This window comes from Oncorhynchus keta, chromosome 37 (assembly GCF_023373465.1).
Source record: "Oncorhynchus keta strain PuntledgeMale-10-30-2019 chromosome 37, Oket_V2, whole genome shotgun sequence".
Classification (NCBI taxonomy): domain Eukaryota; kingdom Metazoa; phylum Chordata; class Actinopteri; order Salmoniformes; family Salmonidae; genus Oncorhynchus; species Oncorhynchus keta.
In genome coordinates, this window is record NC_068457.1 from 4,957,387 (window position 1) to 4,969,324 (window position 11,938).

Consider the following 11,938-nt stretch of genomic DNA (forward strand, 5'->3'; position numbering starts at 1 on the left):
CTAGCTGTTGGCTAGCTAGCAGTGTCTCCTACGTTAAGGACGACAAATAGCTGGCTAGCTAACCTCGGTAAATTAAGATAATCACTCTAAGACTACACGCTCTAAACTACACAATTATCTTGGATACGAAGACAGCAAAGACAACTATGTAGCTAGCTAACACTACACTAATCAAGTCGTTCAGTTGAGTGTAATAGTTTCTACAGTGCTGCTATTCGGTAGACGGTGGACGTTTGCTAGCTGGCTAGCTGCTGGGCAGATAGCAGTGTAGACTACGTTAGGACGACGAAATACGAAGTTGCAATAGAAGTGCTGACTGTTTCACTTTGTTGTCCTCTTTCTTTTCCTTTTTCTTCTGTCCTTCTCTTGTCCTTATTTTGTCTTCCTTTCTTCTGTTAACTAGATATGTTTTGTTGTTATTCTTTGTAAGCTAGCTAGCTTCTTCCAGGAGAGTCCCTAGCAACTGCTTAGCAACAAGTAAACAATTCTGCTAGCAATTCAGCTAGCTAAGATAACTGTACAATTTATGAATAAATACTTTACTCGATCAACTTTGTCAAATAAGCACAATCGGGATCAAACAAAGCTAGCTAGATAGCCAATGAGCTGGGCTTTACGGGAGTATCCGGAAACCCTATATCTGTGGCAAAATGCAGCTGCTAACCTTGTGCGATAGCATGCCTTTTCCTTTTGGTGGAAACACCTTTGACAGCCATTAGGATGTTTAAAATAGTTTTTTGGCTACAATGAAAAATGTATATTTGTAAGTCTCACACCACTTTGCAATGAGCTGGAGGCAGTATGCGTTTTTAAAACATATACTATAGCTTATTAATCGTTTGAAACCTGAGCATTTTACTACATAGTATGAGGCATGTTTTTACCTTGTTTCAACATAGCCAAGGCAAAATCTCACCATATCAGGAGGCAATTTATTTTATACAGACATTGAAACTAGTAGCTTATTTCTCATTCTATTTTTATTTCATTCAAATTCAATCATGAAGTGAGGAAAGACACATCAGGTGTTGGTACCAATGCCGTTTGTCTTGGCAATTAGGTTTCAAAAAACAGGCAAACAGCCTAAAAATGATCTTGTTTTGTCTTTTAGAGGATTGTAAAATACAAATTCTTTAAAAGTCTGAGAAAGAGGACGATGTTGCAGATTTATTTTAAAGGAGTGGCTGCAGTCCCGTCTTCTCTGCACCCCTCTTCCCGACGGCTAAAGGTCCGAAGCGTCTGCGCATGTGCTGGGTTCTCTACTTTGCACAGTCTCTGCTCTACTCGTTGAGCTGCCCAGAGAACATGCCACCCGGGCGAATGATACTTGTTTAATAAAGTTAGATCAAAGCTGAATCAATGTCTACAAGATCACATAATGATAGTATTAATGATAGTACAGTATAACATACTGTAAGACAAATAACATCACCTCATTTCTTATGAGATTTTCAGATGATTGTGCGAATGGTCACATTTTTCTCATGCGGCCAAAACTCTGCAGCGCTTGCCAAAGAATCACATGCACGATGTGATTCGGATCTACAGTTCTGGGGAAAAGGGATCCATGGGGGTGGGATCCGCAGCCTCTGCCTTATTTTAATGACAAAATCAAATGCCCGTCGGCCAATGGCGGTTCTAGTGTTAAAAATGTGTAAATACTTGTGAAGCAGCTTATTGTGTGACTTAAGGAAAATCTTAGAGGACAAATACTTATGCAATCAAGACAGGCCTTTTTGTAAGTTATTATTATTAATTGTAGAGTTAATATTTTTTTTACTTGGAATTATATGTTAACAATAGCCAATAATTGGTTTGATGGTAGAAAACTAATTTGGACCTGAACGAGCATGTCAATGGCATCCAAAGGGGTTTATTTTAGTTGTTGTTGCCGCTTCTCTCTCCTTGCCCTGTGACCCTTTCCTGTTCCTCTTTTTAAAGGGTAATCCAAAATGAGAAAGACAACCTGATGAATGCAGAAAACCTTGGCATTGTTTTTGGGCCCACCCTCATGCGGGCCCCAGACCTGGATGCGATGACGGCGCTCAATGACATCCGCTATCAGAGACAGGTGGTGGAGACGCTCATAAAGAACGAAGACATTCTGTTCTGAAAGGCGATTGATTAGCAATGAAGGAATCCTAAATCGTGAATAAGCGATGTACTCATCATTTAGAAAGGAGGAAGTGACAATGTTTTTAATGTTTTCCCTTTGTAAAACTAAGACTTGAATAATAATGCACCATTGTACATTCCCTTCCACTCCCAGTGAGCCCTGTCTGAAGAGATGTCTGATGGGTTTGAATCCCGTACTTTAGACGTGTCTTTTGCATGTTCACCCCCCCCCCCCATTTGTGTCGGGGGTAATTGATGTAACACTCATTCCTTTGGATAGCTAGTATGCGTTTTTGTTTTCAGATATTGTGTTACACCAAAGGGAGAGAGGACTCAACTTTATCTCTGACATAGTGTCTTTGACAGCATGGGCAGTGCCATTGATGCTACAACCCATAGGAATCCCCATCCAGTTGGCTACTTTTAATACTTTGAAATGGCAGAGGCATGGTGGATGCCCTCAATGGCAATGTCCATGCCAAAATGGGTTATATCCACGATGAGTCCTCTCTCTATGGGTCACAATCACTCATTAACTGCTCTCTCTGATCTTGTAGATGTGGCTCATTTGTTTCATGATGAGTTTATTCTTCCTGTGAATCACTAATGTACCTGGATGTAACATACAATACTATCGGTTTAAAAACCTTGTTTATTTTGTTTAATATTGTATGTTGTTCTTTTACGTTCATTTAAAATAAATACAATGGCATATTTCTATAATTTCAGCCAGTAGTTCTAAAAGTAGCCTAGCACTCACATGCCATAACGGGTGCCTTAAATGTATTATGTTATATTAGCGGTGTGTCCCATGTACATCTGCACTTCATTTATATTTATAATGGCGTGCCACACTATTGGCACTCACTGCCCCTATTGTCAGAGTATCCAATGTGCCCAAGTGATCAAGCCTCCCACTTTTACCTTGCAGCGTCATTGTATGTGATTGTGCCTTTCAACGGTCCTATCAACATTGTCCACCCGCTTTGGTTGTTTGAAGTATCCCTTTATTCCTTGGTCAGACTATGGCACAACACTTTTCTAGTTTAAAAAGTGTAAATGGTACCAAATTAGCTCAATGGATGCAAAGTTGAGTCAGTCTAGTTTAATTTGAACCTAACTAACCAGTTTTATTACAATGGGATGCCCATCTACATTTACATTTACATTTAAGTCATTTAGCAGACGCTCTTATCCAGAGCGACTTACAAATTGGTGCATTCATCTTATGACATCCAACAGCCACTTTACAATAGTGCATCTAAATCTTTTAGGGGGGTGAGAAGGATTACTTTATCCTATCCTAGGTATTCCTTAAAGAGGTGGGGTTTCAGGTGTCTCCGGAAGGTGGTGATTGACTCCGCTGTCCTGGCGTCGTGAGGGAGTTTGTTCCACCATTGGGGGGCCAGAGCAGCAAACAGTTTTGACTGGGCTGAGCGGGAACTGTACTTCCTCAGTGGTAGGGAGGCGAGCAGGCCAGAGGTGGATGAACGCAGTGCCCTTGTTTGGGTGTAGGGCCTGATCAGAGCCTGGAGGTACTGAGGTGCCGTTCCCCTCACAGCTCCGTAGGCAAGCACCATGGTCTTGTAGCGGATGCGAGCTTCAACTGGAAGCCAGTGGAGAGAGCGGAGGAGCGGGGTGACGTGAGAGAACTTGGGAAGGTTGAACACCAGACGGGCTGCGGCGTTCTGGATGAGTTGTAGGGGTTTAATGGCACAGGCAGGTAGCCCAGCCAACAGCGAGTTGCAGTAATCCAGACGGGAGATGACAAGTGCCTGGATTAGGACCTGCGCCGCTTCCTGTGTGAGGCAGGGTCGTACACTGCGGATGTTGTAGAGCATGAACCTACAGGAACGGGCCACCGCCTTGATGTTAGTTGAGAACGACAGGGTGTTGTCCAGGATCACGCCAAGGTTCTTAGCGCTCTGGGAGGAGGACACAATGGAGTTGTCAACCGTGATGGCGAGATCATGGAACGGGCAGTCCTTCCCCGGGAGGAAGCGCAGCTCTGTCTTGCCGAGGTTCAGCTTGAGGTGGTGATCCGTCATCCACACTGATATGTCTGCCAGACATGCAGAGATGCGATTTGCCACCTGGTCTTTAGAAGGGGGAAAGGAGAAGATTAATTGTGTGTCGTCTGCATAGCAATGATAGGAGAGACCATGTGAGGTTATGACAGAGCCAAGTGACTTGGTGTATAGCGAGAATAGGAGAGGGCCTAGAACAGAGCCCTGGGGGACACCAGTGGTGAGAGCGCATGGTGAGGAGACAGATTCTCGCCACGCCACCTGGTAGGAGCGACCTGTCAGGTAGGACGCAATCCAAGCGTGGGCCGCGCCGGAGATGCCCAACTCGGAGAGGGTGGAGAGGAGGATCTGATGGTTCACAGTATCGAAGGCAGCCGATAGGTCTAGAAGGATGAGAGCAGAGGAGAGAGAGTTAGCTTTAGCAGTGCGGAGCGCCTCCGTGATACAGAGAAGAGCAGTCTCAGTTGAATGACTAGTCTTGAAACCTGACTGATTTGGATCAAGAAGGTCATTCTGAGAGACCATCTGCAGTGGATGGCCCATTTATCAGGAAATGAAGTATGCTAAGCCTGTGACAAGGTCTGAGAGAGGGTTTTGTGCAAGCAGGATCAGCCATGTATCCCAATTTTGCAGAATCTTTGTCCCCATGTGCAGTTGCAAACCGTAGTCTGGCTTTTTTATGGCGGTTGGCATATTCCTTGCTGATCGGCCTTTCAGGTTATGTCGATTATAGGATTAGTTTTACTGTGGATATAGATACTTTTGTACCTGTTTCCTCCAGCATCTTCACAAGGTCCTTTGCTGCTGTTCTGGGAATGATTTGCAATTTTCGCACCAAAGTACGTTCATCTCTCGGAGATAGAACAAGTCTCCTTCCTGAGTGGTATAATCGCTGCGTGGTCCCATGGTGTTTATACTTGCGTACTATTGTTTGCAGAGATGAACGTGGTACCTTCAGGCGTTTGGAAATTGCTCCCAAGGATGAACCAGACTTATTTTCTGAGGTCTTGGCTGATTTATTTTGATTTTCCCCTGATGTCAAGCAAAGAGGCACTGAGTTTGAAGGTAGGCCTTGAAATACATCCACAGGTACACTTCCAATTGACTTCCAATTATGTCAAATAGCCTATCAAATCAAGTGTATTTATATAGCCCTTTGAACATCAGCTGATATCTGAAAGTGCTGTACAGACACCTAGCCTAAAACCCCAAACAGCAAGCAATGCAGGTGTAGCAGCACGGTGGCTAGGAAAAACCTAGGAAGAAACATAGAGGAACCAGGCTATGAGGGGTGGCCAGTCCTTTTCTGACTGTACCGGGTGGAGATAACAACATGGCCAAGATGTTCAAATGACCAGCATGATCAAATAATAATAATCACAGTAGTTGTCGAGGGTGCAGCAAGTCAGCACCTCAGGAGTAAAATGTCATTTGGCTTTTCATAGCCAATCATTAAGAGTATCTCTACCACTCCTGCTGTCTCTAGAGTTAAAAACAGTTGAAACTGGAGCAGCAGCATGGCCAGGTGAACTGGGGACAGCAAGGAGTCATCATACCAGATAGTCTTGAGGCATGGTCCTAGGGCTCAGGTCCTCTGAGAGAAAGAAAGAAAGAGAATTCGAGAGAGCATACTTAAATTCACACAGGACACCGGATAAGACAGAAGTACTCCAGATATAACATACTGACCCTCGCCCCTGACAAATACTGCAGCATAAATACTGGAGGCTGAGACAGGAGGGGTCAGGAGACACTGGCCCCATCCGATGATACCCCCGGACAGGGCCAAACAGGAAGGATATAACCCCACCCACTTTGCCAAAGCACAGCTCCCACACCACTAGAGGGATATCTTCAACCACCAACTTACCATCCTGAGACCAGGCCGAGTATAGCCCACAAAGATCTCTGCCACGGCGCAACCCAGACAGGAAGATCACATCTGACTCAACCCACTCAAGTGACGCACCCCTCCTAGGGACGGCATGAAAGAGCACCAGTAAGCCAGTGACTCAGCCCCTGTAATAGGGTTAGAGGCAGAGAATCCCAGTGGAAAGAGGGGAACCAGCCAGGCAGAGACAGCAAGGATGGTTCATTGCTCCAGAGCCTTTCCGTTCACCTTCCCACTCCTGGGCCAGACTACACTCAATCATATGACCCACTGAAGAGTAACTTCTAAGTTGCCAACTTTGAGACGAAAACAGGGGACCTTGCAAGCTTAGCTCTGGAACCAAATAAGATCGATTGCGTTTTTCCAAGATGCAGAGAAAGATTTATCAAAAAATCTATTTGCTGATATTGGATAACTGCACTATTTTTTTTCTTATGGGACACAAGTAGAGTCCTCTGCATACAAAAACCATTGACAAGAGCAGGCTGATTTATGTAAAAAAAAACATTTAGGGTTGGGGTGACCGAAGAAAGGCATGTGTGACTGCTTGTATCTCTCAGCTTGTATCTCTGCTTGTATCTCTTGTCTTGTAAAGGGACCTTTAAAGAGGAAAACGTCCAGGCAAAATGTATCTCTTTGCTCATGGAATGAGGGTAGTGGTAATGAATTTAGTGCAGCCTTGTATCTGAGATATGCTGTGCCAAGGATGATTCGCCAAACGTGGTTTTGGTTGCGCTCAAGCTGGTCAGAGTGCCTGAGTTTAGGAGTCTGCTAGGACCGGCAGGGGAAGTGGGCCCGGTTCCTTACCTGGGCGGAGTATGCCCAGAATTCACTTCGTCACTCCTCCACTGGGCTGTCACCCTTCCAGTGCGTCCCGGGGTACCAACCGGCCCTGGCTCCATGGACCCCGAGCCAGAAGCTCCTGCAGAGGAGGTTTGGAACACTGCCCAGGTGAGGCGCCATCTGCCGCCAGAAAGAGCAGACGGACCGCCACTGCAGGGAGGCTCCCGTGTTTCATCCTGGTGATTGCGTCTGCCTTCCACCAGGAACCTCCCCCTCTGCCTGACCTACCGGAAGCTGAGCCCCCGGTTTGTGGGGCCATGCAAATTCCTCCAGAGGATCAATGAAATAACGTACAAATTACAGCTCCCCACTAGAACTACCTTATCTCACCCGCTTTTCATGTTTCCCTCATCAGCATGGGGGTTTCTGGTCTCCTGGCTCATGCCATCTCCTACGACACCCCTCCACCTCCCCTGGACATCGAAGGAAGCCCGTCAGATGACGTCAGATCCCTCCTGGACTGCCAACGTCATGGGGGTCAGTTCCAGTATCTGGTGAACTGGGAGGGGTATGGTCCAGAGGAGTGCTGTTGGCTTCCAGTGGATGACATTCTAGATCCCAACATCATCCGAGATTTCCACCTTCGCCTACCGGCCCGCTCCTCGCCTTCGGGGCCGTCCTCCTGTGGCTGGAGCCGCGCGTCGGTGGGGGTTCTATCACGTCTACTCCCGCTCTGGTGCTCGACGTTGCCGGTCTACTAACCACCAGTCCTGGCAAACTATCATTACGCACACCTAGCACCCATCATTACATACACCTGCACCTCATTAGGCACAGTTGGACTTCATCACTTCCACCATTACTTCCCCTTTAGCGGTTGTATCACCAACAGGCAGTATTGTATGGTGGAATATTCTATGTAGAGAGTGAGAGAGACTTTGTCATTTCTTCAAACAATCATCATTAGTCAATATCGATCAATCATTGCAATACTGAAACCGTCGACACAAAAGTCTTGACTGTTGGGCTGAGAGCCTACTCTTTACAGACAATGCACAGTTTATATAGCTGATACCCAGAATGCTTGGTTCCACCTCTCCCATATACATTGGAGGTACTATAAGCCACTTTGGGTTTTCCCCTGGTCATCTGCCTCTCGTGCTGTTTCCCAGATGCCAGGATAATTAGGACTAGTGAGGCCTTTGTTCTGTTCCTCCTGGCCATCTCGGTGACACACACCACATCTGATCTATGGAATGCCAGCTGTGGGTTTTCTTTATCACCAAGTTATCACTTAATCAGTTGCCAGCCCAAGCTCCATAAAGACTCATCTCAGTTAACTCTGAAAGGAGAGAGAGTCCTAAGAACCTTACTCTAGTCAATAAAACAACCATTTGGTGCATAAATATGACAGTCTTGTTATTATCTGCTACCACAATTGTATCTGTGTTCCTGTTCAAAAACGCTACTCTTGTTCTTGCATTCTCTCTATGTTCGTTCATATTAAACTCAGACGACACCTGCTTCCTGACTCCCTGCGTCTTCGTTACAGTCCATTTACCTTACAGCTAAAATTAAGTTAGTTTTAAGCTTCCTTAATGCAAAAGATTTCCAATAAACAAGTGTGAGTAGCCCTTTCCTGCAGTCATTGACCAAAAGCGCCCCCTTTGACCTCGGGTGTAATGTTATTAATATTTTCCATAATTAATACGTTTTTTAAATTTTTACAATGAATGAACAGTTTTGATATATTTCAGTCTTCTGTGATGTGTGTGTATATAAAGTGTAATATTGGGATGCAAACTCAAAATGGAATACATTTCAACTCTCTTATCTAACATGGTACAGGTGTCCTTATTTTTTTAAGCCCATAACCATGTATGTGAGGTGTATACTTTGGTTTCAAAGTATATTTGTTTAAAACTACCAAGAATCAACGTGTGACCCTGATTTAGCCCACTGCAGTAAAAGGTTAAACATTTGCTTTCCCTTTCTGTCAACATTAAACCAACACCACCATATGAAGCAACCAGTACAAAAGAAATCAAATTTTGACTTAACTCCACTCCCAATTGGTACAACAAATATGTAATTGAAATCACTCCTTCCTTTCAATTCAATATATAGTCTACATAATTTCCATGCACAAAAATATTACAGCCAACATGTCACTTTCATGCCATATAGCCATGACTTTGGAGCACTAAAACCCTACTGTACTATCACATACTGGAAAGACTGTAGCACACATAGTGACCATCACATTCAAAACAGAAGAGCAACATAATACATTTCCTGGGCCTGCAATGTCATTTCTATCAATCTGCAGGGAGTGGCGTACACACCAAAATGTGACCCACTCCAATGTTTACCACCAGTGGCAGCTGTCCAACTTCAACCTGTGCTTCAACAGTACATATGTGTCTGGGATGTGGGAATTGCACACAGATGGTTCTTTGAGTTGGGAAGCTGCATACTGAAGTGGGTGCAGACAAAGTTAACTCCACTTACCAAACCAGAGGTGATCAAGCTGATCATCTTCAGTGACATGTTGTGGTTACTTTTCACAAAAGTTGAGCATAAGTGCACAGTCTTTGGTCATTATTTTCTGCCCTGTGGTTGATCTTTTGCTACCATCAAGAAAAGGTGCACATTTATCAGTTCTTCATATTCCCAATGTCGAACCAGTTTGAGAATGTTCCTAGAACATTACTTATGTTTTAATTTAAATGTAACCATGTTTGAAATTTTAAGAAATTTTCTGTTAAAGTAACAAAATAACAAGAAAATTGTTTTGTTGTCAAGTTCCTTAAAAATCTCTCAAAGATCCACCCTTTTTTTCCCCAATTTTCGCCTAAAATAACATACCCAAATCTAACTCCCTGTCGCTCAGGACTTGAATCAAAGATGTGCATATTCTTGATACCCTTTGAAAGGAAACACTTTGAAGTTTGTGGAAATGTGAAATTAATGTTGGAGAATTTAACATATTAGATCTGGTTAAAGATAATACAAAGAAAGAAACATGAGTTTTTTTTGTACCATCTTTGAAATGCTAGAGAAAGGTCATAATTAATTATTCTAGCCTAGGCACAATTTAGACTTTGGCCACCAGATGGCAGCAGTGTATGTGCAAAGTTTGACTGATCCAATTAACTATTGCATACTCATTAAAAATATTGTATCAATACTGCCCAAATGTGCCTAATTGGTTTATTCATACATATCAGATATGTCTATACCCTGGGAAATGTAATCTAAAGCTTTAGATTACATTTCCCAGGGTATAGACATATCTGATATGTATGCATGGCGGCCGATGACTGCTTTCAGATTCTGGACATCTAATGAGAGTTGGCTAAATCCTTGGATCATTAAATGGGCCTGTAAAGAGTAGGTTCAATTGTTTACCCACTTTCCCAGGACAGCCACACCCCAGGAGGGTATGATTGACATACCAAAAATCTCACCCGGGTGTAGGACATGACCATAGGCTTCCTGATTGTCTGGGATGAGTCTTTTGGCACGCTTCAGTTCCCCAGAGTTGGTTTGACTTGTCTCATTGAAAAGGTTGGTGACCGGAATTCTTAACATGTACATTTCAGGTTCTCCCCAAATAACAACACCCTCCCCGCCCAGGAGGTAAAGTGAGGTACCCCTTGTCACTGCATACCCACATCCATCCAAAAGGTGCTCTCATGCCTTCCTCTATCCTGGAAAGGTTTACACCTGTCACCTTTTGCTGTAAGTCTAACACTAAAATCCCCTTTAGCATAGTTTACCCTATCACTATACTCTTCTCTCAGTTGACCCATATATACACGACAAGCTCTAGTATCTCCCATACCTTCCTTCCTATCATTACAAAGACACAGGGCAGGGGTTGACTTCGGGCTTAGGGAGGTCAGTATGCGATTGATACTCAAGCTTCCATTTCCTAACAATTCTCTCCTGAGGTGAGTTCTAGGCCATAGAGGGATCTGCCTGCTTCCTTCTACAACATTTGGTAAGTTTTCTCCCTTCTTGTGACCACCCTAACATACATGTGTCCCATGATCCCCGGCTAACCTCTCAGTTCTTCTCCCAAAGAAATGTCCTGTGTACTCCCTTCACCTAGTAGGTTGTTTCTCATTACCGCTCTGCATAAAGTATAAAAACTCCAAACTCCATCCTTCTCATAGGCTCAACCTGACTCCCGAACAGCTCAGTGGTTGATGTAGGCTTTCTAAATAGCAAAACCTGGGTTCCTGGCCTCTTAGTCTGATTTCCAATTTTTCTCACCATTTGTATCCATTTGTTGTTTTCCTCAGATCCCCCAGGGTGTCCCGTGGCTGCGCCAACAAGGAGACCCATGGAAAGGATGATGGGGAAAACAAACCATCAGACCCGGTGTAGTCTCTGTTTCCTAGTTATAGAACCTGAGTGTGAGTGTGAAATGATGTCTCCTTCTTCTGCTCGTTGGCTAGAGCCTTCTTCTTCATCTTTCTTCCTGGCCTTTTGATCTGGGCCCTCTGCTTCTGTCCTTTGGCTCAGACCTTCTTCCTCTTTCAGATGTTCTTGTGGCCCTGCTCTCCCTCCCCCCAGTCGCTCATCCATGGCTTCCACTCTGGGAGGTGCTTGCAGTGGGAGAGATGATGCCAGCCAGACCTCTCGCCACTCGCAGGGCTGTTGGTGTTACCATGGTTACCTAGAATGGACCCATTCATCGTGGATGGTTCCATTTTTGCTTGTGGACTCTGAGTTTCACCCAGTCTCCAACATTTATGGGAAGCTCGTCAGGGTCTTCACCTGGGGGAACCTTGTTTGCTTTTCTGCAGGCAGAGTGGAGAGACCTGACAATAGAGGTTAGTTCTTTCATGTACTCAATGTGATCACACTGTGCCTCAGTTATGTCTATCTGTCGGTCAGTCATAGGTCGAACACCTGGTGTGTTCATGGGTTGTCTTTTTAACATCTCGTAAGGTGTACACCCAATACCTTTGTTAAGGCTGCTGTGCATTTTCATGAGGACAAGGGGCAAACATTCTACCCAGCTCATTTTTGTGGAATGGCAGGCTTTTGCGAGCCCCCCTTTGATTGTTTCATTAGCACTCGCTGTAATCCCGTTACTCTGCGGGTGATA

At 44.5% G+C, this 11,938-nt stretch overlaps 1 protein-coding gene across 3 annotated transcripts in view; it reads left to right on the forward strand.

Moving 5' to 3' along the window:
• LOC118370104 (N-chimaerin-like) overlaps positions 1-2,843 on the forward strand; it is a 31,008-nt gene extending 28,165 nt beyond the window's left edge. For all 3 annotated transcript variants that reach the window (XM_035754903.1, XM_035754901.1, XM_052498966.1), the window contains exon 14: positions 1,942-2,843. In XM_035754903.1, the coding sequence (XP_035610796.1) occupies positions 1,942-2,113 (172 nt within the window). In that variant the 3' untranslated portion in view covers positions 2,114-2,843. The remainder of the gene's footprint in view (positions 1-1,941) is intronic.
• The last annotated feature ends 9,095 nt before the right edge of the window (positions 2,844-11,938 follow it).